The sequence below is a fragment of the Pseudopipra pipra genome, chromosome 6 (genome assembly GCF_036250125.1).
Source record: "Pseudopipra pipra isolate bDixPip1 chromosome 6, bDixPip1.hap1, whole genome shotgun sequence".
In the NCBI taxonomy this organism is placed as follows: domain Eukaryota; kingdom Metazoa; phylum Chordata; class Aves; order Passeriformes; family Pipridae; genus Pseudopipra; species Pseudopipra pipra.
In genome coordinates, this window is record NC_087554.1 from 30,715,316 (window position 1) to 30,730,539 (window position 15,224).

The window sequence follows — 15,224 nt, forward strand, 5'->3', positions numbered from 1 at the left end:
ATACAATTAGCATATCATATATCTTCAGAGGAGACATTTTTAAGGGAGATCTCTTTTTAGGTAAGATTTGAGTTGAAGTAAATGGAGTTGATGAAATGCAAGAATATGAACCTATTACTGATAGCAGAAGCTGGAAAGAAGAGAGAGATTACAGAAATATGTCTGTATGAAGGGACTAAGTTAGTGGCAGACAGTACACCAGAAAAAGATCTGGCTTGGTAAATTACTAGCTTATGGACTGCAGTTTCCTTTTCTTATGTATCCTTGTGTTAGACACATCTTATGTGATTCACCTCACTTGGAAAATGATCAGGGCTCTGCTGAATTTTTTGCTGACACTGTCTCAGTTTATGTGAAGTAACTGCTCCATGAGATTATTTTTTTTTGAATCATCATCCTGTGTGAGAGTGAAATCGCTGCAATAAATGTCAAGCATGTTGAGGCTTGTCCTTTCAGTGGAGTCTTAACTCCTTTGACTTTGCTAATGCAGGAGATTGGCCGCATTTCAATAGAGATGCACGGGACCCTGGAGGACCAGCTCAACCACTTGCGGCAATACGAGAAAAGCATTGTGAATTACAAACCAAAGATTGACCAGTTGGAAGGAGACCACCAGCTGATCCAGGAAGCACTTATCTTTGATAACAAGCACACCAACTACACCATGGAGGTAAATGTTTTGGCAGCAGATTAGACACCCTCATCTGCTGTGGCCAGGTAGTGTCAGCGACATCTTGCTCAGGCAAAGTGTTTTGATTCTTAGAAAAATAGAGAGCTTGACAATGTGGCCAAGCATGCAACAACATGTCACTGAATTTCATTTTTGCCTTGCTGTACTTCATGCCAATCCATTCCAATGCACTTCCAAATATAGACAGCAGAAACAATCTGAATGAGATCAATAGTATTGCTTGAAAAATTGTTAGGTCTCATTTCTCCTGCCACTCTATTGTGGCAGCCTATTAGCTGGGATTAGAAAGGAAAGTGCTGATGATTTTGAGCTGCCACAGCCTGGCAGAAGAAAAAAGTCCAACAGAAGTTTTTTTAAATCTGAGACTGGATTTCTGTTGACAACATGAGGTTTCTTGGGAGCAATCTGAGTTCAACATGAGTCCAGCAGAACACAGACAGCCTTTGGAACTTGTCTTTTGGTTTCTGGCCATCTCCATTAAGCAACAGGAGAGACAGTAGAGCGCCAGCGTCTTCCAAGCACTGTGTTTTATTTATTTTCTCGGTAAGGAGGGTTTTTTGCTTGACTAAGTCCTAGAAGCATTGGATTTGCTTCTCATTTGTGTTAAAGGCCCCCAAAATGTTGGGAGCCTTTCTGACTAGGCAAAGGAATTTTGCAATAGGACCAAGTCTTTCTTAAGATCAGGAATTGGCCTCCTTGGTATTTTATTAGGTCAAAATTCAGATTTTAAATATCTGGCTGGCTCACGCTGCAGATGAGAAGGAAGCTTTTGTGAGAAAATGGACTTCTGCCTTGGACACCAGGGTCATTTAGTTTGCAATAAGTAGCACATTTGATCCACTGGCCTCAGAGGCTGAAGAGCAACTTCTTAATTTTAAAATTGTCCTGACCTCTTTTTCCAGCATATCCGAGTGGGCTGGGAACAGTTACTAACAACAATTGCTAGAACTATCAACGAAGTGGAAAACCAGATTCTGACCCGTGATGCCAAAGGAATCAGCCAGGAACAGATGAATGAGTTCCGGGCTTCTTTCAACCATTTTGACAGGGTAAGTCAGTGCTGACTGCAGCTTGGTAAGCTACAAGCTTTCATGTAGACTGCACAGTGCAATAAAACAAGCAGTCACCGTGACAAAATAAGATCAATAGAAGATATTTTATTCTTAAAAATGCTGTCAAGCAGTCATTTCTGTGAAAACTGCCAAGTGATCATTAGTCTGGGAGAAGTATATCTTCACAGGAAACTGCTACGTTTCCTGGTAAAGCTAAAGTATGGAAAGGTTTGAAGGGTTTTTTAGGTAATTAGACTTTTACCCCATCTTCTCCAGAGAGCACATTATTATTTTGATTTATAAAGTTCTTTGGACCATCTGTTCTCCACTCTGATATGCCATCTCTGGTATATCTGGTATATGATCGCTGGTATATCTGAGGGCAGCCTGCCCTCAGAGATTGGCAACACTTTCAAATTGCTTAACACTGGCTATTTCAGCCCCTCTCTAGCTATCTAAGAAAAATAAATCATGGCTTCTTTTCTTAGAAGAGAGACCCATAAAGTTCTATAGAGATTTTTATTTTGACCTTCATATCATTTGCCCCTTCCTTCACAACAGTCTGAAGGAGCAGAACATGAGTTTCCCACCTTCAACTGTCTATTTGATTTGGACATTGACTTTAAAAGCTGAAACTTCTGAGGAAAGTCACTTAAAATTGTCCCCACCATCCTGTCTGTAGCTTCCTTGATCTGGCAAGAGATGGTGGCAGCACACAGGGGGTCTTTAGTGCTTGGAGGCTGTCCTGAGCTAAAATGCTGCGGGGTGGATGGCGATTCTTAGTTCCTGTGGTAGCTTGTGTGTTGTTTGATTGGTATATCCAAACACTGGGGGAGTGGGCATGAGCAAAAGGAAGAGCAGCTGCCAAGCCATGTTGTGCTGTGCTGTACATCCGTGCTGTTTGCAGAGCTGAGCACTTGAAATAGCTTTACCAGTCAAAGCTCCACCTCATGTGCAGGTCTCATAAATACAGCCATAATGCTGCTCCCCTGAGCTTCAGCTGTTTTTCTTTGTCTATTCCTGGGGTGCCCTGACAGCTAAGCTTCCTTGGGTGTGTTGCCAAACATACCTGCCCTCACCTACTCCTTTAGTGGAACTTTTGACCATAAGATTAAGGCAATGCTTCCCACTGCCTCTGCCTGCTTACCTGCACTCCGGGTTACTAGTGAAACACAGGGCTTTTGACACTGGATAACAAGCAGTGATGCAAGTGATTCACGTGGGAGATTGATATCTTGAGGCTTCTGAGCATCAACTGTTTTTGTCATTCAAATGCTCTCAAGATGGGATGAGCTCTCTGAGAAGGAACTGTTCCAAGAGCATTTTTAGCACATCCTGAAATGTCATTGTGATATCTAATGTTGTGCACTTTTATTTTTCTTCCCTGTCTTTCTATCTGCATGTCATTCTTCCTCTCCCTCTTCCTCACCCACTGCATGGTGCACCTATTTGTTGTCCTTTCACCTCCCTTTGAACTTCTCTGTGTCTCCCTTCCTTCTGCCCCACACCATCACCCCACTGGCACTGCATGTCCTGCTGCCTGGCACACCGCATAACCAGGACCACTCCGGCACACTTGGCCCTGAGGAATTCAAAGCCTGTCTCATCAGCTTGGGTTACGATATTGGAAACGATGCACAGGTACTGAATGCTAGTGGTGAACACAGACAGATATTAAACTGTGAAAAAATAACAGTTTTTTCCTTTCTTTTCTTGTTTGTCTTAATCCGTCGTTGTTCTTGTGTTGGACTATATATACATCACTTTTCTATACTGCTTCCTCTCTAAATGTACTTTGATACCTATTCCTTTTTAATTCCCTAATTTTTTGTCTTGGGAGAATTTCTTTTATGTCCTCAAACTGTTCAATTTACTTCTTTGTCACTTAAAACTTTTCTTGTCCATCCCTCAATCTGTCTTCCTTGAGATCTTAATTCCTTTTCTTCATCATCAATATGTTTCTTGTGTGTAAACAATTCCATGTCCAAACCTACCTTTGCTTCTTCATGGTTTCACAAACTACCTTTCCTCTGTTGTCTTTCATTGTCCTGTAAATCCTTTCTTCCATCTTCTCCCTGCTGAATCTCATTCTTTGTAATGTCTCCTATGGGTTCACTTCTTCCTGGACTGGTCTCCCCTTTCTCTCTTGGCTTTTTCCATCTTTGTATCATTCCCTGTAGAAGAAGACTGGTATGATGGATTGTGAAGATTTCCGAGCCTGCCTTATCTCCATGGGTTACAATATGGTAATGTAGAGCCCTCTGTCACTCCTATTCAAAGTGATTCTTTTAGGCACCTTCAAAAATAAAGGGAGAATGTGTAGTGAATCAAGGTAAATATAGCCTTATTTTCCAATATTATCAGCAATGGATGTTAAAACTAATCTTAGTTGTACATGTAAAATTCTTGTCTCACAGTGGTAGCTAAAGGTAAAAAAAAATGGAAATTATTGTCTAATTCCTGTGTGGTTCAAATAACAATTGTATTTATCAAACTGTGTAGCTACCAGTGGAAGAAACAATAAACTTCCTCATATTGATACCTGCACTCTGCACAGCACACACAACCTCCCCCAGCCCTGAGTGTCAGTTGAACTTATTGTGAAGTGTATACAAGACCTCATTTCTGAATACACTCAAAACACTGCTCCTCTCATTCCTACCATTTGTTCAAGTTCCAGTCATTCTCCCCATGACTTTTTTCCTCACCAGAGTACCTGAATATTCAGAGAAGTAACATGTGGCACCTTGACAGGTATGACAACTAATAGAAAGAGCTTCACCAAAGACTGATGCTCACCAAAGGGCAGAAGAGTGCAAACATATTCAGCTGCACTCTCAGTGTCTTTGCTCCTGATATCAGTCAAAGCAGTGTTTAATCATCTTACTCGTCAGCCCAGGATAAATACAGACTCTTCGGTGTAGCATGCCAAGACATGGTAACATTTGATTAGGTGCCTTAATTACTCTTGAAGGTATACTGTTCTAGATGTGTTAGGAGAGCCTGTTCCCAGGAGAAGACTCTGCTCTGCTCTCCCCTCCTTCTCCGGGAAGTCCCAGGGATGAGAATAGATGATCTTGGTTTATATGCAAAAAGGAATGCAAAAACCTGCACTACAAGGTTTTGGCTTCTGTAGCAAAACTTTGCTGAAAGATCTTCCCTGTAAAAACTACTTTCCTGGGCTACTGCAGATATGCAAGTCCTTCTTTCCAAAGCTGCCTAGTAAATATGAGTAAGATAACAATGAAATATCCCAGAGACATTTCTCTAGTGGTTTCTGTTTTGTCAGCTGAAGAAAACTGTAAAAGTTCTCTTTAAGTAAATGAAAGTAAAAGGATTTGAGGAGTGCAGATCTTCAAATACTGCTACAGACATCTAGCACAACATGTATAGAGAAATTTGGGTCTTCCTCTGAAGTCTGTATGATATTGTTCCATGATAGGAGTGTTGTCCTAGAGCTAGATGGAGCAGGATGTTATCCTAGGGCACAGTTGACAATATTTTATTCCAAAGGACGAATGAATGGGAAGCATTTGTATGCAACAGCAAGCTAAAAAAGAACATCCTGATTACAAAAATAAGCAAAGGTGGTTTCTGTTTGGCTTTGTTTTTCTAGCTGTGAGATGGGCTGCTGAACAGTTTCTCCTCACTTTCGTAGCACTGCTGCCCAAATGTCCAGGCTTACATAACTCTCTTGTTCCCCAGGGAGAGGCAGAGTTTGCCCGCATCATGAGCATTGTCGACCCTAACCGTTTGGGTGTAGTGACGTTCCAGGCCTTCATCGACTTCATGTCCCGGGAAACAGCAGATACTGATACTGCTGACCAAGTTATGGCTTCCTTCAAGATCCTGGCTGGAGATAAGGTCAGGCTCCACACCTTCATTTCCTGCATCTGCATGGCTCCTGCTTTCCTTTTTCTCTCGTCTCTGAGAGAAAGTGTTGAGGGAAGCACTCTCCAGTGTGGACGGTATTTTCACAGGAACATTCTGTAGTGCTGGAGGAGTGCAAGGTTAAAGCGTGGGTTAATGAGCAGCCTGCCAAGGCACTCAAAAGTCCTGTTCAGCTCTCAGTCAGAAGTTTGCTGCCCACTCTTGCTTTAAAATTTTAATTAAGAGCTTGGTCGCGATTTGTTATTTTAAAATGAATAAGTTCAACAGACGGTTCTTGATTAGTCTTGAAAACTATTAATTACTGACAGCTGTAAACTTGAGATGACCTTTCTCAGATATACATGTGTCACTATCAGTTGTTATACAACCAATGGATTTTCATTGAGAATATGCTGTATTTGCAAGAGGAGCATCTTTTAATCACAGAAATTGATCGAAAGTAGGAAAACTCAGGGGATGATACAAAAAGTGATAATTTTCTGAATTTACATCATCAGTGGAAGCAGCTGATAAAAGAATATGTAATCTTATTTTTATTACATGCCCACTAATCTTTTATGTAACTGAACAAATAATATGTACATGTAATATTAACGTATTTCTATATTTGCTAATTATTTATCTCACATGAAAAGTTGGATACCACTTCTCAGATTATAATGAGTTGCCCTTAAATCCAGTACTGGTTTCTATGTTTCACTAAGAATCTTTTTGTAATCATGATGTAGAAACCCCTGATACCAGTCCTTTAGACATCTACCTGGCTGAAGCCAGTTCTATTGTCTTTTGAGGCCTGAAAATTCCATGTTATTCAGATCAACTAATCACTGAGGTACTTTGGGATGCAGTATTACTTATTAACTCATTTATTCTGTACAGTATGTTAACTATATTTGTCAGTGTTTAATATGCTCTGGTGACTATAACATGAATCAGTATTTCATTATGAAGAAAAATACCTTTTACCCAGTCATTAAACTGAAAAGCAAGGGGAAAAAATAATAAGAAGTCATAGGAGGGAGAAGGATGGTGTGAAACCTGAACTATTGTTCAGACAGACTGAAAATGCCCATGAGTCAGTTAGCTAAAGACAATATATTGATTAGCAAAAAGGCAACTACTGTTGCCCACTGCATGGAGAGAAGCCAAGCTAGCTAGCTCAGTGCAGTGAGTCTACAGAAGTCCAGTGTCCATAAGTTTTGCTTGCTTATTAAAAATGTCTGCAGTGAAAGGCGAGGATTGTTGCTGGAACTGTGGAAGCAATACAAACTGTTTGCTTGTCTGCTGCCTGCATTGGTGCCACCAGCAAGAGCTAGAGGGGATGGCCCCTTCCCTTGTTCTGAAGAGAGGGAACGGCAACTCTCAAGCAGCACAAGCAGTTGTTACCTCCTGCTGGTGAGGTACAGCATCCAAATTATATTACTGCTGCCTCACATTTGCTTTCAGCAGGACCTCCTCTGTCAACAGGAAGGCACAGTCTTAAACTAACAAGTTACCTTACTTACCTCCAGGTGTTTTCTTTATGTGCGCTGGCATCTCTCCTGCAAAACCAAGTTTTCTCTCTACTGTAAAAACCTCCTCCTTGTCCATATGGTAGGGAGCGAGAGCATGTCCTCCCAAGGCGTAAGCGCAGAGAGCTCCCTGTGTGGGTATATGTCCCCAGCGTAGTTGTTGGGGTCCTGTCCCTGAGTGTTGTCTGCTGCCCTGGTGGGAGAGGGAGTGGTTGTCCCTCTGAGGAAAGTCAGTTTTCTGAAAGTAACGATTGCCTTATCATTTGTCCTCATTGCAGAACTACATCACTGTGGATGAATTACGGCGGGAACTGCCTCCTGATCAAGCTGAATATTGCATTGCTAGAATGGCACCCTACAATGGCCGTGATGCTGTACCCGGTGCCCTGGACTACATGTCCTTCTCCACAGCGCTCTATGGCGAAAGTGACCTTTAACTTTTCTTCTATCCCACCACACGCTCCCTCCCCTCTCCCCCGTCCAACATACCCTACTTTCTCTTTGCAAAGCAACCTCTGCTCTGCTCTTTTTTGTGTTACCCTCTTTTGCTTCAGATAATCGATCACATTTTTAAGTAGGGGGGGAGGACATTGACATGGCACCACCTACCTTGCCCTTGAAATAACAGTTTACAAAATTATTTTGTGCAAAAAAGTTACGTTTTAAAAAGAACAGACATATTTTATTATAGAAAAGGTATTTTTCTCCACCAGATTGAAGCTTAAAAAGAAAATGTTAAAATATTGCACCAAATATTTTTTGTTGTGACATAGAAAGTCAAGCACAATGTTACATTCCATCCTTTCCAAAATGAACCAAACTATGACAAAACTCCACCTGTTCTGTTAACTATTACATTTGCATATGTCTCTCTTATCACATTTATCTTGGGAGGGGGGAAGGCACACAAGTGCATGTATTTGCTGGTTCACTCATTTCATGAAGATATTTTATGATAAACTTTTGAAATTGCTGTGTTTTCTAGGGAAAAAATAATGTACACAGCTCATTTTTTCATATTTAATTAAAAAATACAATACGCCTCCTATGTTATCAGTGCACAACTTTTTTTGTTCCTGAGCGTTGTCTGGTTTCAGAACATGAAGCTTGAGAGTTGATAACTTTGATATTGCTTGTCACAAACCATATTAAAAAATTCTTGTGATAACAACTTTAGACTTTATTCATTTGTATAGTAAAATTGTTTACCCTATTTAGTTTAAAACAACATGATGAAGAGAATCCAAAATTAATGTTTTTAACTGAAATTACAGTACTTTTAAAGGTATACTTCCTTGCCCCATAACCTTTTCATTTTTAGTGAGTGGTGTTGGAATTTTCACAGCTTTATGACCACTTTAAATCCCTGATACACCCATATCGCTAGGAACAATATTCTTGTTATTCCTTAAAAACCAGGACAGAATTAGTTACTAGATCTGTACAAACAACCACCATGTCTTGAACCTTCTATGAAAAATTAATCCACTGTTCCATGCTCAGCACTGAATATCTCACTGGTTTTGATACCACATCTTTTGACATCATAAATTCCTCTAGAGATCATCCTTCTGTTGGATATAGAAAAGAAACCAGCCTTAGGAACAACTCCTTTGGGACCTTTAGTGAGTCATGTGCCTGAAAATCAGCAAGGGAAGCAGCTAATCCTTCCAGCCATCTCATATTACAGGTGCATTTCCTGCCCTCCCACAACTTTCTTAGGAAACACAGGGTCAGGAGCAAAAACTACATTACTGCTTCATGACGTGTTTCAAGTAAGTGTTTTAGAAGTGTAACTAGCTAAGTCCTGAGAAAGGCATTGTATGTGGTGGGTTGGGGTTCAGCACAGCTTTGTGGTTAATTCCTGACCTTCAGGAGGACGCAGTAAAAATCACATCAACGTGTTGTGATGTATCCCAACCTGACAGTATCTGCCTATTGTATATGGAAGAGGGGATGCTAATATCTGCTACCACACTAATTACAGGAGACACTAAGATCTGTATTCTCCTGTAGGCTGGATAACAAGTTTACAGGGACCATGGTAATAAATGCCATTTAGCTTCATACATAGATAAGGCCAGACTGCACTCACCATAGTTTGTCTTCAAAGGTTTAAGAAGAGACAGTTCATGTAACTTATAATTGTGTTGTTAATGAGGGCTGGAGTTGAGCTGAAGCTGAACTTTCTATTTTTAAACCATGATACTGACAAGTCTGGAGGGGTTGATATGAGTTGTCAGTAATGTAGGACTTGCAGCCACATCAGTATTTAATCCACTCTAGACTCATTTTTAGCTATATCACTGCCACATTGCTACAAATTAGACTGTCCTCTTCAAAGATATGGGATGTTTAAGAATGGGATTCCATTGCCATGTGTTAATGTACACAGCATAGGTTATCTCTTTGAAAGCTTCTGAGTAGTTGAATAGAGTTAAAAATATTGACAATAGGTGTGCCTAAAATATATTAGTATTTCTTCTCAGGTGGCACGGCCTCTGACAAATTGGCTGGAGTTTACATGACCTGGTCTTTCTCTCTTGGCTGTAGATAAAGCCTCCCCATTCCCATCGCACACAAGGAGGAGTGCTAGGATGCTGCAAGATGTGCAGCACAATATTTATCTTGCAACCATGTGGCCTAACAGTCTCTGGCAGTTAAGATGCTGAAATCTGAAAACAGCTTTTGGTATTAGGCTCATGGTTTTGCAGCTAACATGCCATTCCTTAGCCAAGTCCTGACATCAGCCTTGATGAAATTAATCTCTGGAAGCAGCTGTTTGCAGCTCAGTGACTGTCCCTTCCTCTGCCAAGAACAGAAGCAGCAGACAATCCACCTTAATCTCACACCTTCCAATAACGGGTAAACCATTATTGTCAATCTGCCATACTCTCTATTTTGAGGCATGGAAATTGAAATAATGCTTTTGCAAGAAATTAACCGAGAAATACCTTTCATGACCATTGATATCTTTGGCTGCTGAGATCTCAGTACCTGCCTCAGCCTGACTATTTGACAGTACAGGGGCAAAAACTCTTCAGTGCTCAAAAAACGTGGGTCTGTCTTGCCTGCCAGAATGTCAACCCCATTTCCAAAAACCTCTCATACCTATCTTGTGACTGTGTGTGTGTTCAGTGCTGCCAGCATCTGGTTTGAAGCAGAGTGGAGGAGCAGAGCCAGGAGTCTCAGAAGACAATGAAAGGAAACTGGTTTGCAACCTTTAATGAACTTGGTTTCAAATATGGATATATTTCCATATATCCATGGAAATTCCATCCAGATGAATCAGACTTACTGGTTTTATCAGGAAAAAAATGGAGAGGGCAAGGAATAAAGAGTGGGTGGGTGTTTGTAATGGCTGTGAAAAGGGACAGCTCAAACTAAAATGACTTGTTAAAAAACCAGAAAGCAGGTACAATTTTCATACCATAACAAGAAGATTATTTGTACAACATTACTTGCACTACAGATGCTGGGGTAGGACAGACTAGCCAAGTACGAAGAAATCTTAATCATGTTGAATTGATTAAACTGTTGAGGTGACTCTGGCTACTGAAAGGGTTGCTACTGTGTAAACCCTTAAAATCCATTGCATTATCTCTAAGCTACTGGGAAAGTCTTAGCATAATAAACATAGATTAGCAAAGGCTAGGACATGTCCTGATGCAAACAGGTAATCAGAACATTCCCCTTCAGGCACTGAGAAAATGTGCTCAGTGCTGCAGTCAGTAGTCAGTCATTGTGATGAATAAAGTTGGACGATTGCACCTTGTACAGGGAAGGATGTTCTCTAAGGCTATTTCAAGTAGATTTAAATCTCAGTAATTTAAACCCACTGGAAATGCAAGGAGAAAAATAATCTTTTCTATATTCTGAGGACTCGGAGCCATTATAGACTACATCTCACCAGTAAGATACTGAAATGGATTCCTCCCATGTCTTTGAACACCATACAAGAGTCGGGAAATAATTTCTCAGTTTTGTTCTCTGCTTTGATTTCTGGGACATACATGCAAGAAAATATGTTGGCAGAAACTGCACAACCTCCCATATCTGTCTTATCTCTCCTCAGCAAGTCTGTTTGCACCTTATTGCTATTAGTCAGCAGTTCACATCCTGGTGACCTAGCAAGCATTCGAGCAAAATCCTGAGGAACTCTAGCTATTGTCATACCTCAGTGACCCTGATCCTGATACTGTCTGGAAAAGCATGATCTCTCACTACTGCTTTGGGAAACATCTAGTGGTATTCCCACTGTGCAAATAAAGAAGGCACATGGGGGAAAAGGGCTAGATGTCACTAGAAGGTAGAAACGCAAAGCTTGTATTTACAATTGCAATCCAAACAGTCTCTGTTCAGCTGCTGCCTGAGTCTGGAGGTATTGCTCACTAGGCTTTTCCCTGTTGCACCTAAGCCTTCTCTGTACACCTATGTTTCTGCTTTGGGGCAGGCTGGAACAGGCCATTGAAACTGCTGGACACCTGGTCCCCTGTAACAGTCCTCTTTAGGGCCCGAGCATTCCTCTCACAAATACCCCACATCACAATATCCTGGGGGCCACAAATCTCACCCTGAGTACAAAGACCAGTACAAACCCGCAAGGCTGGTGGATTCCTTTGCAAAGTCTCAAGGTGGGTTTGCCACCCATTTACTCCATAAAAGCCTAATTGCCTAAAATATCTTCACATTAGGAGAGGAACACAGGTTCAATGCTTCATCCCTACCTCCCAGCCCTACACCCTAACCAGGAGAAAACCTAATAGGCTGGGCCAGGGAACATCTCCTCAGCCTCACTCTCTTTCTCTCTGAAATAAATAAGCACTCAAGCAATAGGAGAGAAAGCATGAATCCATATCCTCATGGTTTAAGCGTTCAGTTTGCAGAAAGAATGCTGCTTCTCTGTCCCTGACAGAGGTATTTTTTGGGTATTTCCTATTAAGCAGTCAAAGGATAAAGACCCTTAGGGTGGGAAACAAGCCCTAGGATGCCCTTCCCAGCACCCCAACCACTAGGTCTCTCCTTACACTTGCTCTCCCTCAGTTTTCTGCTCCACAGTGGCAAAATTTGAATGAGAGGAGCCTCCCTCCTCTACCACCACAGGCTCACACTGTGGTTAGGACACTTTGGCAGGTGGGAGCCTGAATCTTCAATCTGAGGAAGACAGAAAACCCAAGCTTCCAGAGTAATGGGTATTTTAAACAATAGGCCATTTTACAAAATGTAACTGTTGGTCTGAACATGTCTTTTGGCAGCCAAAGAAAAGAACAAGTCCTAGTTGGTCCTTGCTAGAAACAGATGTTGGCACTCTTCTTTGAGACAAGACCGTGCTCTGGTTCCCAAGTGGAACAAGGCTCTGGTTTCCTAGCTGCAGAGAGGTGCATCTATACTGAGTAGGGGCAGGATGTTTAGACCTACACTTCTCCCCAGTGCTTCCTAGCAACTTCTCATTCATTCAGTAGCATGCGGGCATTTTTGGTCCCCAGATGTCCTGTACAAGATAGCTCTAGGTCTTGAATGGATTCTTTCTGGACGGCTGGCACCTCTTAGGTGCTTCAGGGTTATTGTCTCCAGTCAGGAATGACTTGCCTGTGGTCCTTAGGAAGGTTCACAGTGGAGCAATGAACTGGGCCCAGCTCTGTCACATTCCAGTCTAAGTGCTGCAGTCATCCTACAACTATTTAAAACCTTTTCCCAGACCATTGATCTAGTTCTTTAATCGCTGTTGTGGCTTTTTGTATGACCCTGTGGCTTTCGTTGTACAGATTTGCCTAGAACCAAGGACTACTTTAAACTGCAGAATTAAGAAAGCATTTTATACCTTCTTTATTATTAAGCACATTCAAACATCACCACCATCACTTTAATGAAGAATTTCTCTCCTGCTACTTCTTACTTGAGTAGGACATAGTACTTAATCTGTGGTACTGAGCCACAGCATCCTGCTTTCTGTCACAGAGAAAATAAAATGTCTTCTTCAGGGAAGTGAGAAAGCAGTTCATTTATCCCAGCAATAAACAGATTGTGGTTTTTAAGTATCCTGATTCCAGATAAGTATTTGTTTACATTTGTAGGTGTGCAGTCAGAACACTAGTAGCTCCCAGTGGGCTTTCAGATGTGCTTCTGAGAGACCAATCTTTTTGTGCAACCAAAATAATGAGGGAAATAAAACACAGCTTTATTACTAAAGTTGACTTTGTGTGTGATAGCTTCCAGAAACACTACCCGTATACTAGAGGTAATGCTACAGATTCTCCTAATGATATATTTCATGCCTTTTACCACCCATGCAGAGTGTCCACAACCAAGAAAGAGAAAGCAGGACTCCAGCCCAGCTCAGGCACTGCTGGAACAGCCGGAGCTGCGTTCCAGACACACAGCTGCATTCTTTCCCACTGACACGACCCCAGAGGCTGCAGAGACGCAGGATAAAACCAAAAAAGCTTTAATTGGGCTTCTAGTATGACATCTTTATTATTGCCAGTAACTCCAATCCTTACTACTCCCATACCATTCCAAGACTGCCACCTAAGGAGCTTTTTTCTGCTTCTGAGCTTCATAATGCAGCAGTTCGAGCACACAGGCACACAGAGACTCTTCTGCTGCTCCTGTAATAGTCCAGCTCTGCCACCTACATAGAATTTGCACAGAAAGTCACAGTGTTGCCATTTTGAGTGTCCAGGACAGTCTTATCAAATAAAGAAGTAAAACAGCCTTACAACTGAACATTGTATTCAAAGTTCTAAGGCATACTTGCACCAGCTACAGCCACCCACATTTTCTTTTTTAATCACAGTTAGCTGTGTTCAGCTGTCACATTCCTCCATTTTCTTACTAAATAATAGTTCACATCAGCTGCTTTGTGATAAAAGTCAACAGCATCCTGGGCTGCATTAGTCAGAGCACTGCTGGAGGGTCAAGGGAATTGATCTTGCCCCTCTATGCAGCACTGGTGAGGACATACCTGGAGTGTTGTGTCCATAAAAGAAACATGGACTTGGTGAAGCAAGTCCAGCACAGGGCCACAAAGATGACTGTGGGACTGGAGCATCTCTAATATACGGAGAGGCTAAGAGACCTGGGATTGTTCAGCCTGGAGAAGGCTGAATGTGTACCAATACCTAATGGGAGGGAATGAAGAAGAGGGAGCTGCACTCTTCTCACTAGCATCCACTGACAATTGAAACCCATGACATTTTATCTGAACACAAGAAAACACTTTTTTTACTCTAAGGGTAGTCAAACACTGGATCAGGTTGTCCAAAGAGGTTGTGGAGCCTGCATCTGGGGAGATATTAAAAAGTTGAATGGACAAGGTCCTGGCAAGCTTGGGGGATTGGACCAGATGATCTCAAGGGGTCACTTCCAACCTAAAAGATTCCGTTTATTACATGGATGTTGAATGTATAGGTTATCTCCATCCTGAAGAATAATTAGAGGGCAGTAAATTTCAACGATGCCTAAATTTGACATACAATATCATAAATGTAACTAAGATATTTACTCCAAGTTAAAGCAGGAAATACAGACATGATGCTGTCAGACAATGGGGGAAAATGGGCAAACCAAACTGTCATTATATTTTAAAGTACTTGGACAGTGAAGACTTAATAAGCTATGCTACACTGAAGAAACAGGTAACAGTTTTTATCTTGATCATCATACTGTAAAATGTCATTAATGACACTAAGAATTCCACTAAGTGAGTACTGATAAACCAGGAAAGTAGTGTGCTGCTTATGCATGGAAAAACTGCTTCTGCCCTGCAGTCCTGGATCTTCACCAGCCACTTTTCCCCAGCCAGGGTTTCCCTCTGGGGTCAGTGACATTATAGCAGTATTGTGGTTTTATCCAAAGCAGTACAATTCTGTGCGCTGAAGAGGAGAAGAAGGTGGTAGTAAGGGGCTAGCCACAGCAACCTTTTATTGGCAGAACTGAGTGGCTAAGTGTAACACTTCAGATGAGTTCTTTGGACGTGTGACTTTGCTCCCCCACTTATTAAGCAGAAGTGACACCCAACTTTTTTGCCGTTCTTAGTCAAAAGTCAGAGGCAGTTCAGCACCAACAGCTTCCCCAGAG

At 41.6% G+C, this 15,224-nt stretch overlaps 1 protein-coding gene across 6 annotated transcripts in view; it reads left to right on the forward strand.

Annotated features, from left to right (window-relative positions):
- The window catches only part of ACTN1 (actinin alpha 1), an 88,085-nt gene extending 79,769 nt beyond the window's left edge, over positions 1 to 8,316 (forward strand). For 2 of the 6 annotated variants that reach the window (XM_064658327.1, XM_064658326.1), the window contains exons 17-22: positions 491 to 670; positions 1,594 to 1,740; positions 3,304 to 3,384; positions 3,924 to 3,989; positions 5,449 to 5,607; positions 7,424 to 8,316. In XM_064658327.1, the coding sequence (XP_064514397.1) occupies positions 491 to 670; positions 1,594 to 1,740; positions 3,304 to 3,384; positions 3,924 to 3,989; positions 5,449 to 5,607; positions 7,424 to 7,582 (792 nt within the window). In that variant the 3' untranslated portion in view covers positions 7,583 to 8,316. The remainder of the gene's footprint in view (positions 1 to 490; positions 671 to 1,593; positions 1,741 to 3,303; positions 3,385 to 3,923; positions 3,990 to 5,448; positions 5,608 to 7,423) is intronic. The other 4 variants (XM_064658331.1, XM_064658330.1, XM_064658329.1 and 1 more) reach the window with 2 other exon arrangements.
- Positions 8,317 to 15,224: the final 6,908 nt, after the last annotated feature.